Here is a 14683-nt window from a genome sequence, read left to right as displayed (position 1 = left end):
AGTGTACACATAATTTCCAGTGGAAGATGAAAACTTGTTTTCTCTTTGATTGTGGATTTCAGTTTATAAGGGTTTTGCTTGTGGTTGTTTTTGTCCGGTAGTGCTTTTAATCCCTCCTGATTTGTCTTTGCAGCCTGTATGTTCATTCGTCAGTGGCCCAGTGGAGGAAATGTGTTCATGCCATTAAACTTAAAGATTCTATTCTCAGTATTGTGTAAGTCCTGAAAGAATGTCATGTAAATCATAATGAATTTCTGTTAAAATACTTTCCAAAGTAGTTTTTTATTTCCTCCTCAGATATTGGGAATGTCAGTTGCCATAACTGCCTGCATGCTTTTTGAGGGACAGTGGAAACCTTCTAGGGAGTAAGGAAAATAAAAGGAATCTTGTACCTGTTGGAAATACACAGCCCAAAGGATGAGCTGTAGTTATGCAAAACAGTTGTAGGTTGCTATTTTTGCTGTTTTCTTCAGGCATTGTAACCAGATATATTTCAATCTCTCTGAACTGGATTTTGATCCCTTGGTACATCCCTTCTCTTGAGCTATATTGTAGAAATCAAAACACCGGGGCTAATAAAAAATGACTGTAAAAAATATGCTGAAATATGAAATGTTTATACCTAGTTTTAAACTTGCCTTCTGAGCAGAGCAGTCTAACAGACTGTGTTGTTGTGCCTCCTTTTTCCTCAGACATGTCAAAGGAATAGTCTTGGTTGCGCTGGCAGATGGGACGCTTGCGATCTTTCACCGGGGAGTTGGTAAGAATTCTGTTGCATCTGGGAACCAGGGAATTTTCAACAGTAGTTAGGAAAAAAAAAGTGCCATTTACAAGTAATGTTTTGATAATGTGTTCCCCATTGACCTTTTTATGGATTCTTATGAGAAATATTTCTTATTTCAGTTGCAGATTCAAGTTCTTGTGTTGCACTGTTGTCGTGCATTTATGGAGTATTTTCTTACTCTGAAATGGAGAATGGGATAGATTTGCTAAATAGGGAAATGCCATATGAAAGTCTGCGTTGATTATCATCTGTCTTGCAATTTTCATTATGCTCAATAGTCATGTCTTGTGTTTTATTAGTGATAAAAATTGTCTCTGGGCATGTCCTTCAATGAGATTTTTGTAAGCATCCCTTCAGAATTTCTGCTCAAACTGCTCCTGAACCACACCCATTCCTCAGCCTCCAGAAATAGGACCTGGAGGGGAAGGTCTTACTATGGAGCAACTGAAACTTATGTATTAGCTTGTTTTTCCACCCTATTAATTTCATCTTTTCCTTGTGATGCTTAAATCCTTGTGCTCAGCATTTAAAAGAATTTAAAAGGTTGCACAACACTAATGCAAATACTGGAAAAGATGCAGCTGGGATGAAGTTGTTTTTAGTGGTTTTGTTTTGTTTATTTTTTTAAAGCTCACTGCAGTGGTTCGCAATACCTAAGCCTCTCTAGTGAATGTCATTGATGATCTGTGGCCTTAGTTCAGTCTACAGAAGAATTTTAATTGGTGTTGAATGATGAAATTTAGTACGTTTTTAGTAGATTTCAGGTGCCTTTTTTAAGACCTTGCAGCATATTTTAAATAAATCTGCACTGGCCAACACTTCTATGTTCTGCCAAGCAGCAGGTGCCTGGTGCTGTATGGGAAGCTGTTTGTTGTCACAGGTACTGGTCGTAGTCAAGCAGAGCCTGTATCACAGGGCAACCTGCTGATTTAAAAATGGTTTGCTGAATTTTTAACCTGAATCATTGTACAACTTTGTTTTTTAAAAAACTTAACATTTGGGATGTTAGTTGCTGTTTGTTTAAGAGGAGCCTAGCCATAAAACCTGTACAGATTTACCCAGATTATTACAATACTTTAAAAACTTAGACTTTTAAGATAGTTGCTTTTACTTCTAAATTTTTCTTAAACCAAACACAGGTTTCTGTGTTACTTTTTTTCTTCCTGTTTTTGCAGATGGTCAGTGGGATTTGTCAAACTATCACCTCTTGGACCTGGGCCGGCCACACCACTCCATCCGGTGCATGACAGTGGTACATGACAAGGTCTGGTGTGGCTATAGGAACAAAATCTATGTTGTTCATCCAAAGGCCATGAAAATAGAGGTAAGTTCCAATGCTGATTAAAATAATTAAATGTTGTGTTTTAATGCTGCAGCTCAGACTCCTGAGTAACTCTGGAAGCATCTGTTTTCATCAGTACAGAAACAGGCTACCTAGCAAATTTGTTTTATGAAATAGTTGCTTTGGAAGACTTAAAGCTATGATGAGAAAGTTTTCCCTTATTGAAACCAGTTTTTGGGAGATTTACTTCTCCACTTCTGGCTGGCCAGAAACTGGAAAGTGTGCTTGTGCAGAGCTTGTACAGCCAGCTCCCAGCATATTCTGGGTGTGCCTCATTTTGTTCTCCACCCATGTGCAGAGATTTGCAAGCGTTAATTTGGAATGTACTCTCTTTCCAGTTAGAGAAAAGCTTATGCAAGGTGTGTGAGCTGCTGTTGTATCTGCAGTGTTTAGTCTGTCATCTCAAGAGCAGAAAGTGGCTGAGGTTTCTGCAAGCCTTGAGCAATATAAGTGCTTCAGCTCCTGCTAATTGGCCTGAGACATGGGCCAGGCCTTTGAGGGTGGCTGCTCAGCTCTTCTGAAAATATCAGTCACTCAATAATGACCTGTTTTTGTGAAGAAGACTATAAATATATATGGGAAAACTGAAATGAAGTTAATATACAAGTGAAATTGATTGTTTTGCTGGTGGATAGTGTGTATTTTGCACATGGTGGGGTTGTTTATAAGTCAGTCATGATGAACAAGGAAGAAAGGCATTTTTTAGGCACATGTACCATGTGCTGTGGCAGCAGGATGTCAGCCCAAAAAGGCTCCAGGTTCAAGGGACACAAGCTGGAGCAGGCTGGGATGAGATGTGTAGATGAAGACCAAGTAGGAAATTACAGCTTTGAGATCACACTCAGGGAAGGGAATTAGCAATTTTAGAGCATCACATGCTATTTGTAACTGAGCTAAACACTGTCTGTGATCTTGCAAATCAGAGGGTTGTGCTTGATTGAAAATTGCCAATTCAGACTGTATGAGAGTAACAGAGAAACCTTTCTTACTCTTCCCTTTGTTTTACCTTCTCATTTGAACCTCAATGTTTCACAGAAGTCCTTTGATGCCCACCCAAGGAGGGAGAGCCAAGTGAGGCAGCTGGCATGGGTGGGGGATGGGGTATGGGTGTCCATCCGCCTGGACTCCACCCTGCGCCTCTACCACGCCCACACCTATCAGCACCTGCAGGATGTGGACATTGAGCCCTATGTAAGCAAAATGCTTGGTAAGTTCCCAGGAAAAACCGGTGTGTTCTTGCTCTCTGCAGCTTCCTTTTCCTGCTAGAGATCAGGCAGTTCTTACTGCAGATTTGGGGTAAAGGTCGATGGAAAGACCAGTTAAAATCAGTTTGTACAAACTTGAATCTGGAAGTAGAAGCCTAAGTCAGTCTATGAAGCATGATGGGGGTGATGGATCTTCTGTTTCAGTCTGTTGACCTTACCTGGTGTGTAAAGTGTCCTTAAAAACTCATAACTAATGAGGAAAGTGGTGGTTGAGTTGGGCAGGCACCAGTAGAGACACTACAATCTTTCTCTTTTTCTATACTGATACAATTTTTTATAGCTAAAAATGGGAAGAATCCATTACCTGCCTGGAAAAATTGCCTAATTTTTCAAAAAAAAAACCCTCAAGATAAGAAATTTTTATTGCTGTTGAACCTAGTAGGGTCTCTGATTATTTTCATTAATATCTGTATAAGAGCAGTTTGACCACATACCTTACACAACAAATACAGGTAATTAGGCTCTGGGAAATCCTTCACAAGTCACTGCTGTGCATTGCACATGGCTCGTGTCAGCCTTCTGCTCCCCCGCTAACAAATGAGAAATTAATTTAAATGGATTACAAACCACTGTCTTATGTCTGTAAGCTCACTTTTTTGTTTGTTTTAAAAGCTGGTAAGCCCCAAAAAAATTTACTGTGCAGCATTAAGTACCTTTTTTGCTTTCTCATAGCTAATGTTAGACTTCTAAACATAGGTTCTCAATTTAATTACAGTGTTGTAGCCTTCTAGGTTATCTTTACAACTTAAATGTGCTCCTCTACTTTGTTTCTGTCATAAGTGGGAGGGAATTACTTGTGTGTGTGATTTGGGAGCTGGATTTTAGATTCTCTGTTGTAGAACTAAAATTATTCTTGCTCATAATTTTTGATGAAAAGCGTCTTTTGTTTTTAGGTACTGGTAAACTGGGATTCTCATTTGTGAGAATCACAGCACTTATGGTGTCTTGTAATCGTTTATGGGTAGGAACAGGAAATGGTGTCATCATCTCCATTCCATTAACAGAAAGTAAGTAAAATATCAATGAATAGCACTGTGCAATATGCTGTAGGCATAAAAAAAAGAGAGAGTATTAAACAGCATTCAGGTGCTTGCTAATGGATAGAAAACTTGGCTGCCAGGTTTGTAACAGATCTGGCCTGTGGGATGTTCAGCCCCTATATCTGTGTATGTGGTTACAGTTACCCTGAAAAAATAACAAATCTCCAGAATCTCCTGTACTGCCATTTGAGCAGAGTTGGCTTGAATCAAAGAGACACTTTGAAGCCTTAGAGGTGTTCTGAGCATTAAGAGCATTGATAGATATTTATTGCTTATACGAGCCATCATTAGTTTTCTTATTAATGTTATTTTTGATTGCCGTGTGATCACAAAATATATTTTTCTTTGATTTGAGCATGTTGATGTTGTTGTTGCTAATACAATTTGATTGGCTTTAATTTTTGAGAATTAATCACAAATTGCATATAAAGGACTGGAACAGAAGTAGCACAGATTGCTTTAAAAGACACGTTCAGAGTTACAGGAGCTGTAAATACATTCAGACAGGGCACTAACATCCAGGGCACATTCCAATCATGTAAATTGTGGTTTTTGCTTCGTAACAGACCCCAGACTCTTGTCATGGCTGAAACTAATTGAGGGCAGTTGAATCTCAGGAGAAAAGAACACTCAAGGGCAAACCAAATCTTAAATAGGTAAAGCTTGGTAAATTGATTGCATTTAAACAACAACAACGAAATTAAAGCCTCAACACTTGTGCCTGAGACTAATGTTATAACAGGTGGACAGAAGTTTCAGAAAATAAAATGCAGGCCTATGATAGTCCTAATTGTACTGTTGTTAATTAGAAAATAGTGTGGTCTGACAGGTGGAGTTTTAGGGTGATTTAATAGTGAAAACTCTTCATGTTATGTCTGCTTTGTTGAACAGCAAACACATGCATTGTTTCTCATGTTGTTCCATTGCATTGTCCATCCATTCAGTAACTGTCTTTTTTTTTGCATGAATGTACTAAGGAAGGACAGACTTCCTATCATGGATTTTGAGACACTTTAAATCATGCTTTCAAAAATGATAGGTCTTAATTTGTGTCAAGCTTAAATTAATGTTTCCAGAGGAGTTTGTTTTAAGCTAGGAGTGAAGGAAGAAGTCCCTATTAAAGCTGTTCAGTTGCATTTCATTTCTGTTGGTTGGTTGTGGATCAGAACAGCCTTTTGGGGGTAGCCTGATAGTGGGGCTGAGAACCTTGGTCAGAAATAGTAATAAAGCAGTTACATCCTTGCATAAGCAGTGTCATCTCTCAATCCCCCGGGTCTTAGTAGCAGGGCAGCAGATGATGTTCCAAAAGGGTACTTGAAAACATGAGTCATTCTATATTATTCTGGAGCCTCCTGTCAAGGAAAGAGAGAAAGGGGAAATGTTGCTAATCAATAATAAACTTAAAAATATGTGACAGTCCTTTTGTGGTCTATTTTGTCCTGGAACTTCTATAGTAAGATGCTGTTCTTTGTGACATTTGATCGAATCTTTGGTAATTAAATATCTGTTGGTTTTTTTAGGAGCTAAAATTTTAAGCTCTGCCTTATCAAAAACCAAAATATGAGCAGTGGGTTCTCATTAATCCTTCTCCTCTACTGTCATACCTATCCATTCCCCTTTCCTCCTTTCTCACTAGCTGTAATCCTCCACCAGGGACGTTTACTGGGGCTGCGGGGTAAGTGCAGATTCTGAACCAAAACCTACTTTCAGGCTTATAATAGCCACTTTGAGGCTGTTTCCCACTCCTTATAGATTTACCCTTTGTATGTTCCTAAATGTTTTTCCACTTGCAGTTACTGCATTGCAGCAGTTTTATGTTTGCTAAATGGCCACCAATCTGCTCAGCAGTTTAGCATATCATCCTGTGTTGCAGCTGAACTCTCATATAGACTTTCTCTTCCAGCCAATGTGATATCACATCTTATAACTTTGTCATTAATCCACATCATTTGCTGTCTTGTTACAAATCACTGTTTCATTCACTACTTTGATAGTCTTTGGAATGGAGATGGCTTGTATGTCTAGCATGAGTATTTCTCTGGTTTAATGTATTTTAAAACTTCACAGTAAAATGTAGATATAGAATGATAATAGGGTAGCTCTTTCATGGCCACAGGTGGCTGTTTCTAGAGAATTTTTGCTGGCAAGGGCATACATTATGATTAGTTGGAATGAAACTGTCTTTAATTACATGTTTAAGTACATGGAATTTGCTCATATTGAAACACATTAGAGGTACTTATTTTCTTTGAAAGACACAGTCCTGTCACAAATTATTTTTCCCCAAAAGTAGGATATTGAAATCTGGTGTTTATGCTAGACTAATAAGAATCCTGCTCCATTTTCTGATGTACTTAAATAACGAAGCATGCAATCTTTTTCTTTCCAGCTCTGTCTTGAATTGGCATTGCTGCCCTCCTGTTTCATTTTTACCTAAGTTGGCTTTAGCTTTTAGATTGTACCATAAGGTTTCTTACCAAATAACCACTCCAGCATTTTGTGTTTTGAAGTCGTAAACAACCTCTTCTTTTACAGCCAATAAATCAGCAGCAGGCTCTGGAAACCGTCCGGGGAGTGTGATCCGTGTGTATGGAGATGAGCACAGTGACAAAGTGACTCCAGGGACATTCATCCCCTACTGTTCCATGGCGCACGCACAGCTCTGCTTCCACGGCCACCGGGATGCTGTGAAATTCTTTGTGGCAGTACCAGGTGAGGTTTTGTTACCACCTTTAAGAGAGGTGGTTTTTTTGTTTGGATTTTTTGTTTGTTTGTTTGTTGTTTTTTCCTCCATTCACTTAGTTGAACACAGTGCTTAGTCAAAGATAGCAAGAGTACTCTCAGAAACAATGTATTTTAATTACAAGGCTTGTCTGATTGCTAAATACAGCCCTGTGTAATGGGAGGAAAAGGGCTTGATCACAAGCAGGGACTTTGCTTCCTTCTGTGAAAAAGGTGCTGTGCTAAGTGAGCACTTGCATGTTAAGAAGGTGTTCAACTGCTTTAGACATTGTCATCTAATGACCAAGCACAGAAGTTTTTACTCCGAGATAAGGCATAAAAAAGTGTTCTGTTTTCCACCCAGGTCAGGTTGTTTGCCCTCAGAGTAGTAGTGGAACAGATCTAACAGCTGATAAACAAGCCCAGGAGTCCTTGAACCAGAGTCCCTTAAAATCAATGTTGGTGATAAGCGGTGGAGAAGGATACATTGACTTCAGAATGGGTAAGAAATCTGAGCTTTAAATGAGTCGTACTTCTTACTGAAAGGGTATTAACTATAGTGGAGGTGGCCTTTGAGTCCTAGTAAAATATCAGTATTGTACTTGAATATCTGTATATAGGCCTTGCCCTGGTAGGTCCCAGTTGTTGTTGATGGGCTGCATCTGTGATGTCCTTCATTGGGCTGCAGCTGTGGCTAGTGAAGATAACTGGGATAAAAGGGGGTGGCTTGGGCAGTCAGGAAGTGCCTTGAAGGAGCCACATGCAGAAGAAGGAGTCTGTGCTGTGAAGATCTGCAGCCATAAGAAAATACTGAGAGAAGGTGTGGGACTCTAGAAATCAAATAACAGCAGTATGGGACTCTAGAAATCTAATAACAGCAATTAACCACATAATAACTGCTGCTGTGATTGCAGTGAGTGCATTTGTGTGGTCAGTATACAGAATCTTTACCATACACTGCAGGGGTAGAAATATTTTTATTCTGACACACACCTTCAGCTTCTCCTCCTCCCAACGAACCATGACCTTTGGGATGTGAGAAATGATGCTCACTTTTAAAATTTCAAAGGTTTATTCAACTTTAATGTGAAAAACGCCAATCACTTGTTTTTAAAATTTGAAAAGTTTAATACTGGTAAAATGGTTATAAAAATAGTAATACAATTAGAGTAGTAATAATTTGGACAATTTGAATTAGGACATTATGAGACAATAGAAACAAAGAGTTATGGACTCCGGATACCTTTTTCTGGGCAGCGCAACCCCGAAAAAGGACACCCGTTAGCAAAGGATTAACCCTTAAAAGCAATAGCCCGTTGAATATTCATACATCCCATACATGATGCATGAATTCCATTCAAACAAAGGATTTGGTCTGGTCATGACAGCTTCTTCCTCCTTATCCTAAAGGCGTCTTTGATCCTGAGCGTGGCAGGAAGAAGTCAGTTTCCTCTGATTAGAGAACAATAAATTCTTTATCTCTGAAGACTTAGGTGTCCTGTGGCTGCTATCTGCTGCGAGTACCTTATTTCTTTCTTAAAAAATTATCCCACTTACATAGTTCCAATTTTAACTACAAAAGTTACAATTTTAACTACAAAACTACATTTATCATACTATTAAAATGTTAATACAGCACTACTAATCAATACAACAAAATACATATAGTAAATATCTGCATAGAGCCATATAATATGCACTTTTCACACTTAACAAAAATACAACAAAAGGACTAAATAAGAAAAAAATACAGTGCTGGGAGCAAAGGACCCAACCACCATGTGCTTGTCTACAAACTGGATGCTCCGTCTTTTATACCTCTAGCTCCTCGCAAAGTCTCATCAGTCGACTCCTTCTTTGCTGTCTAGTGGTGGACTTCACTTTCTTACATCTTGATTGGAGATCAGGTGTTACCGTAATAACAAGCTGACCCTCCCCAGATGCCCCAGCTACCAAGGCCATCCCAATGCAAGGGGGAGGACATATTACAGCAACATAACTATACATCTACAAAATTTCTCTGAACATTTGCCACTTAATTGTGAGAGCCAACCATCTAATTACTCATCTATAACAGGAATGACTGTGTCAGAAGGTTTATTTGAAACTCTGCTTTGGAGTCATGTATCACCTTCCTGTTAATGCTTTCAGTCTTTCTTTGTCAGGTTAATCTTTTGTCTCAAACTGCCAGAAGACGTGTCCTTAGTTACTTAAATATGCAGACTGACTAAAAACAAGTCATGTTAAGTGAAGAATACTCAGTGTAAAATTTAGTCATTTTTGATTGGGAAAGTAAATCACTTATCTCTGCATGCCCATCACTGCTGTTTGATCACTGCTTTTCTTAGTTGGCAGTTTGGCATGATCTAGCCCATAAAAGATTTCTTGTATAAACATATATCTTCTTTTTAATTGAACTCTTTGGGGAAATAAAGTGAGAGCTGTTGTGATTTTGTGCTTATAGTCTGCAGCTGGAGACCTTGACAAAAAGTGTATAAAAAGGTATCACAACTCTTAGACCTGCTTTTGACCTTTTGCCTAAATCTGTCTGTAGTCTTTCAAAACCAACCAAACAGCAAAACAACCCACATAAACCATTACAAAGGAAAACCCAGTAAGGCCATTCCAAATCCTGTCATCCCACTAATCAGTGACAAGCAGGTTCCTGGGGTGACCGTGTTGGATTTCCTGTGAGAGGCAGGACTGGAGACAGTTCTGTGCCACAGTGCAGTGAAGGCTCAAGTGCTGCGGTCACTCAGGGCAGCTGGAACAGCCACATTCCAAATGCTCATTTTGCTCTCCCTTGCATGATGGCAAAGCCATGAGCTGAGTGCCAGTGCTGTGTTAGCCCAGCCAGTGCCACATGAGCCTAGCAAACTTTGGGGTTACTCTGTGTTTAGCTCCCTCAGCACCCTCCAAAGGAGTCTAACCAGAACATCAGCCAAAATCTGATTTGGCACCTTCCTGAAGGTGTAGGTCAGTTCTTATTTCCTGTGATTAAAACAGACCTTCTGGATTGATGGTCCTGACTGTCCATGGGCAGTTCAGTGTCACTTTTGGTCCCAGTCAGCTGCTGTCACCCAGAGTTCTGGTGCTACAAAACTGCTCTTCTTTGTGAAGAGCAATGATGGAGAATATGCTCAAGGCTGTCTTTGCCACTGTGGACAGAGTTGTGACAAGCTGGAATAACTGGAACAGGAGGAAAGAGTGGGAGCGGTTGACCACGGACATGAATGTTGTGTTGACTCACATGTGCTCAATTACAGCTCTTGTCCCATAGCATTTATATGTTTGGGTTTGTTAGGTTTCTCTTCATTAAAGAGTTATAAGTAATGAAACATGTAGAATATGGATACTTATGAACCTGCCATTATTTTTTGGGCTAGAAGGAAAGAATATTGCCAGCAGAATGCTGGGCTCTGAGATAATTATGCAACACACTCTGTTTACATTCACAGACTTTAATATGTTTTTATATCAGCATATGGCAACACTGTCTTTTTAGTGTTAGTTCTTGTCTTGCTGCATGTGGTGTTGATGCTGTTCTGGTTATTGGCTGCCTCAATCAAAGCTGTTTTGTTCCAGGTGATGAAGGAGGAGAATCTGAACTCCTGGGAGAAGCTCTACCACTTGAACCTTCTGTAGCCAAAGCTGAGAGGAGTCACTTGATAGTGTGGCAAGTCATGTGTGGCAGTGAGTGAGCCTGTAGGATGCAGTTGGAGATCTTAAAAATGGTGGGGCGGGGGGGGGAAGCAAAAAAAAAAAAAAATGCTTCTGCATGTTTTGTTTTTTTTTATTTTGTGAACCTGTTTCACTACATGATGTTGAAGCATTTCTTTGCTGTTTAACTTTATATTGAAACCTGTCATAATTCAGCTATACAGGAATTAGCTTGTGCTGTTTTACTGCACCTGTGTTAAATGGAACAGTGTGAGGAAATCAGATGTTTCTCCAGCTGGTGTGCACACCACAGTGAGCAGCTGATACAGTTTGACTGTACCACAGCAATCTCATGTGTTCACTTCTTTGGTAGTCTCACTTGAGTTCAGCTTTGTTCCAACTGAGCTTCATTTCACTGTATAATGCATTGGGTAAAACAGCAAAGTTATTCCCAGGGTATGAAAAAAAATGGACAAATTAAAAGATGGATTACTAAGACTCATCCAAATATTTAGTGAGGGCTAAAGCAAACTGTATATTTCAGCTTTTGTTTTCAAACCTGGATAATCTTTCTTATACACTGTACACAGTTTAATTTGTTACATTCTTCAGAATTTGTGGGGGGAAAGAGGAGGCTGTATAGGAATTAAAATGAAAATATTTAAATAAAATCTTATTTTCACTATTGAACCTTAAAGTTTGACAACTGCTGCCCTCAGTAATGAGCAATTTTGAGCATGTTTTTCCATTTCCCTGACATGGAACAACTCTGGTTCTAAAGGGTATTCTTAGGTTGATATAAATTGGAAAATAACTGTAAAATTCTCAGTCAGGGGATATGTTTTGTTCTTTTCTTAACCCCTTATGTCCTAAGCACTTAGAATGATCTTCTCTGCCTAACTGTTCAAACTCATAAGGCACTATGTGTGTGAAGGTTGGAGACGTCAATTAGAGCATGAGAAAAGACTGAAAGTGTACAAGAAAAAAAACACATTCTACACAATGAGATCGTAAAGGTGATGCCTAAGGCATGAAAGGAAGTGTAGTTCCAGATAATTAGGTACAAATTGTCTTTTTTTTTTTTTTTGTGGCTCCATACCCCAGTTTAGTTAAAAAATAAATAACTCAGCAACAATATTATCTGGTAACGCAAGGACAGAGAAAATTACCAAAAGTCAAGAGACTAATCTTAGGCTGACATTCTGTCTACTCATCATTTTTTTTAACCATAAATGTGAGTTTAAGATGGTCTTCCTTCTACATTGAAATTTCTGCATTAGTATCAGACCTAAGTTAAACACTTCATGATTTCTGTACTTCAGAAGATTTAAAAACCCAGATTTGCTCTTTAATTTAGTCTCTGGAAAGTAAAAGTTTTGAGGGGTTTTAATGTACATCCAGCATTTACCCCCAAAAGGCTGGAGCTGTTCAGATTAGCAGAGAAATTAAGTAACTTGATTATGTGAGAGAACTGAACAGTTTCAGAGGAGTAAATATAGAAACACTTTTTTAAAACTGCCTAAACATTTTTATGCAATAGGAGCAGTTCTGGTCTATCAGACAAACATATGTCTATATATTTTCTTAGTTTTTAAAATGAACGCATTTAGCTGAGGTCTGTTGTGTAAATATATATTTAGGCAGCTTTTTCAAATGCATATCATAGCTGATAAACCAGAAAATCTCCATTCAGGTCTATTGGTTAGATTTATATCTATAAATACTTTTTAAGCAACATATTTTGTACACAGCTGTTCCTCTCGTAAATATGTATTTAGGACATGAACTATGTAGTAAAAATCCTTATTAAAGATGTTTAATATCTTGGTAGTATTTTTCTCTTCAAGAATGCCAAAAGCAATGAGAGCATGTTGTTCATAATTTGCTTTCCATATTCATCTTGAATGTCACTCCTTAAGTACTTTGGCTTAAATATAAAGTCTGGAAGCTTATTAAAAATTATACAAATACCAATTATACAAAAGTAACCTGAGTCAACACTCTTAGACCTATTTTAAACTTATAGGCATGTATGCTGAACATGAAGCACATCTGAATTAACTGATGGGAGGTCTTAAGAAAAATGCTGTCTAAACTTTTACGTTTGTGTAGAATCTTCACTGTGAGTGGTGCCGTTTCTTTGCATTTCCTGCCATTTTCTTGAATTTTTTTTTTTCTCTTTGGAAAACACAATCTCCAAAGTTTTTTAGTCACTGGTTGATTGTCACATTCTCATGTTCTCAGAAGAAAAGCGCACAATTCTGTTCCTTGGTTCTTTGTAGGATTTAATTTGTTATTAAAGACAAGCTATTTTCTCTGAGTGGCATTACTGCTCCAGCTGGAGCAGTGCAACCTGGCAAGTGTGTACCCGGTCTTTTGCCAAATGGAGCTGGCCCACTGTGCCATTTTAGCCACTTCAGTGGGCCAGCCCTTGCAAATAGTTCAGAGAATGATGGATTGCTTCTGTCCCAAAGTGGAAGGGTTTTAAAGCAGACAGTAGTTGAACTGTGTAGCACTATGAGTGTAGATAAAGGCATGTGCACTTCTCTCTATTTCTCATTTAAAAACTTTATCCCCTGTCCTAAGGTACAGTAGATTAATTGGGTCCTGTTGCCATCACAGTGTGCTGGGTTGTATAAACTCCCCTTAAGGCCACTTTGAAAGGTGAATAAAGCACGCAAATCCCAGGCACTGTGATGACAATGCACCCTCAACTCTGTCTCAAGAATGTGTTTATGCATTACACTCGTGATTAAAGCATCATATAAATAGGAGCTAATCTCTTGATATCTACAGCTTGTTAATAGTTTGGAAACATTTTGAGCACAAAATATGCAGCACGTGACTTGCCTGGGTAGGGGTGTTTGCATGGTGAGGGTGAGGCTGCATTGTCCATTCCTTGGGAAGGTCTTCCTGTACCGGCTAGGATTGAGTTGACAGGGCGTAGACACTTTATCATAGGCTGCCTTAGTAATAAACAAATGTTTAATCTGTTTTAATATACTAACTGTTCTAAAGAACGTATGTCTTTAAAAAATGCTGTGCAACTGAATATTTATTTCCATGTGAGTATTATAAAAGTTACCAAAGGATTCAACCTGACTTAGCACTCTGTAAATGGCCCTGTTGAGGCGGGCCTTGTGAAGGCCTTGCTCTGTAAAACGAGACATGGTAAACTCAAATACAGTTCTTCTTTAGGGAAATTAAATGTTCTTTTCTAACAGGGTTATGCCATATTGTAACAACCTATATTGCACCTCAAAGCATTTTTCTATACACTAAATGTCTCTCCCGCCCTCTAACAAGATTAAGTTTCCTTTATTAATTTTGTTGATGCACATTTCTCAATCTTTTAAACATATATTTTAAACAATTTATGGTCTGTAATTTTTGAAAGTTTTGTCTGTTGGAAACTTTATGCTCAATTTTACTTGCCTCTGTAATCTGAGATGGATTCTACAGCATTAAACTTGCTGTCTGTTAAACTTGAGGCTTCTTTTCTGTGAGCAGAAGAGCTCATATAGCAGTGTAGGTATTTCAGTATTTATTTCTATTATTGAATCCATGAGGTTCAGAATGTAACTTTGTACATGAAATATATATAAATATGTATATGAAACATGCATTGGGTCATTGTGTTCTTTGTAATCTCATGTTAATTTTGCCGAGTTTTGGTGCTATCAGAAGACACAATTTTGGGAATTTTACACTAATGCCAAATATTGTCATTATCAATGATGTGTTTGAGTCAGTCTGGGACTAGTGTTATCCTGCTCTCTCATAGTGGGCTCAGACAAAAGCTGTGAAGAAAAGTTATGATGTCTGTGCCTCTGTTAAGATACAAATCTGGAGGAGATGTGCTTAATGCAGC

The 14683-nt window shown here is 38.5% G+C and overlaps 1 protein-coding gene across 7 annotated transcripts in view; it reads left to right on the top strand.

Moving 5' to 3' along the window:
- SPAG9 (sperm associated antigen 9) overlaps positions 1-14435 on the top strand; it is a 62497-nt gene extending 48062 nt beyond the window's left edge. For 5 of the 7 annotated variants that reach the window (XM_059486059.1, XM_059486057.1, XM_059486056.1 and 2 more), the window contains 9 exons: positions 134-214; positions 693-760; positions 1960-2108; positions 3162-3333; positions 4285-4398; positions 6068-6106; positions 6967-7143; positions 7517-7654; positions 10738-14435. In XM_059486059.1, the coding sequence (XP_059342042.1) occupies positions 134-214; positions 693-760; positions 1960-2108; positions 3162-3333; positions 4285-4398; positions 6068-6106; positions 6967-7143; positions 7517-7654; positions 10738-10853 (1054 nt within the window). In that variant the 3' untranslated portion in view covers positions 10854-14435. The remainder of the gene's footprint in view (positions 1-133; positions 215-692; positions 761-1959; positions 2109-3161; positions 3334-4284; positions 4399-6067; positions 6107-6966; positions 7144-7516; positions 7655-10737) is intronic. The other 2 variants (XM_059486060.1, XM_059486058.1) reach the window with 1 other exon arrangement.
- The last annotated feature ends 248 nt before the right edge of the window (positions 14436-14683 follow it).

This window comes from Ammospiza nelsoni, chromosome 19 (assembly GCF_027579445.1).
Source record: "Ammospiza nelsoni isolate bAmmNel1 chromosome 19, bAmmNel1.pri, whole genome shotgun sequence".
Lineage (NCBI taxonomy): Eukaryota > Metazoa > Chordata > Aves > Passeriformes > Passerellidae > Ammospiza > Ammospiza nelsoni.
This window is presented reverse-complemented; position numbering and strand designations above follow the sequence as displayed.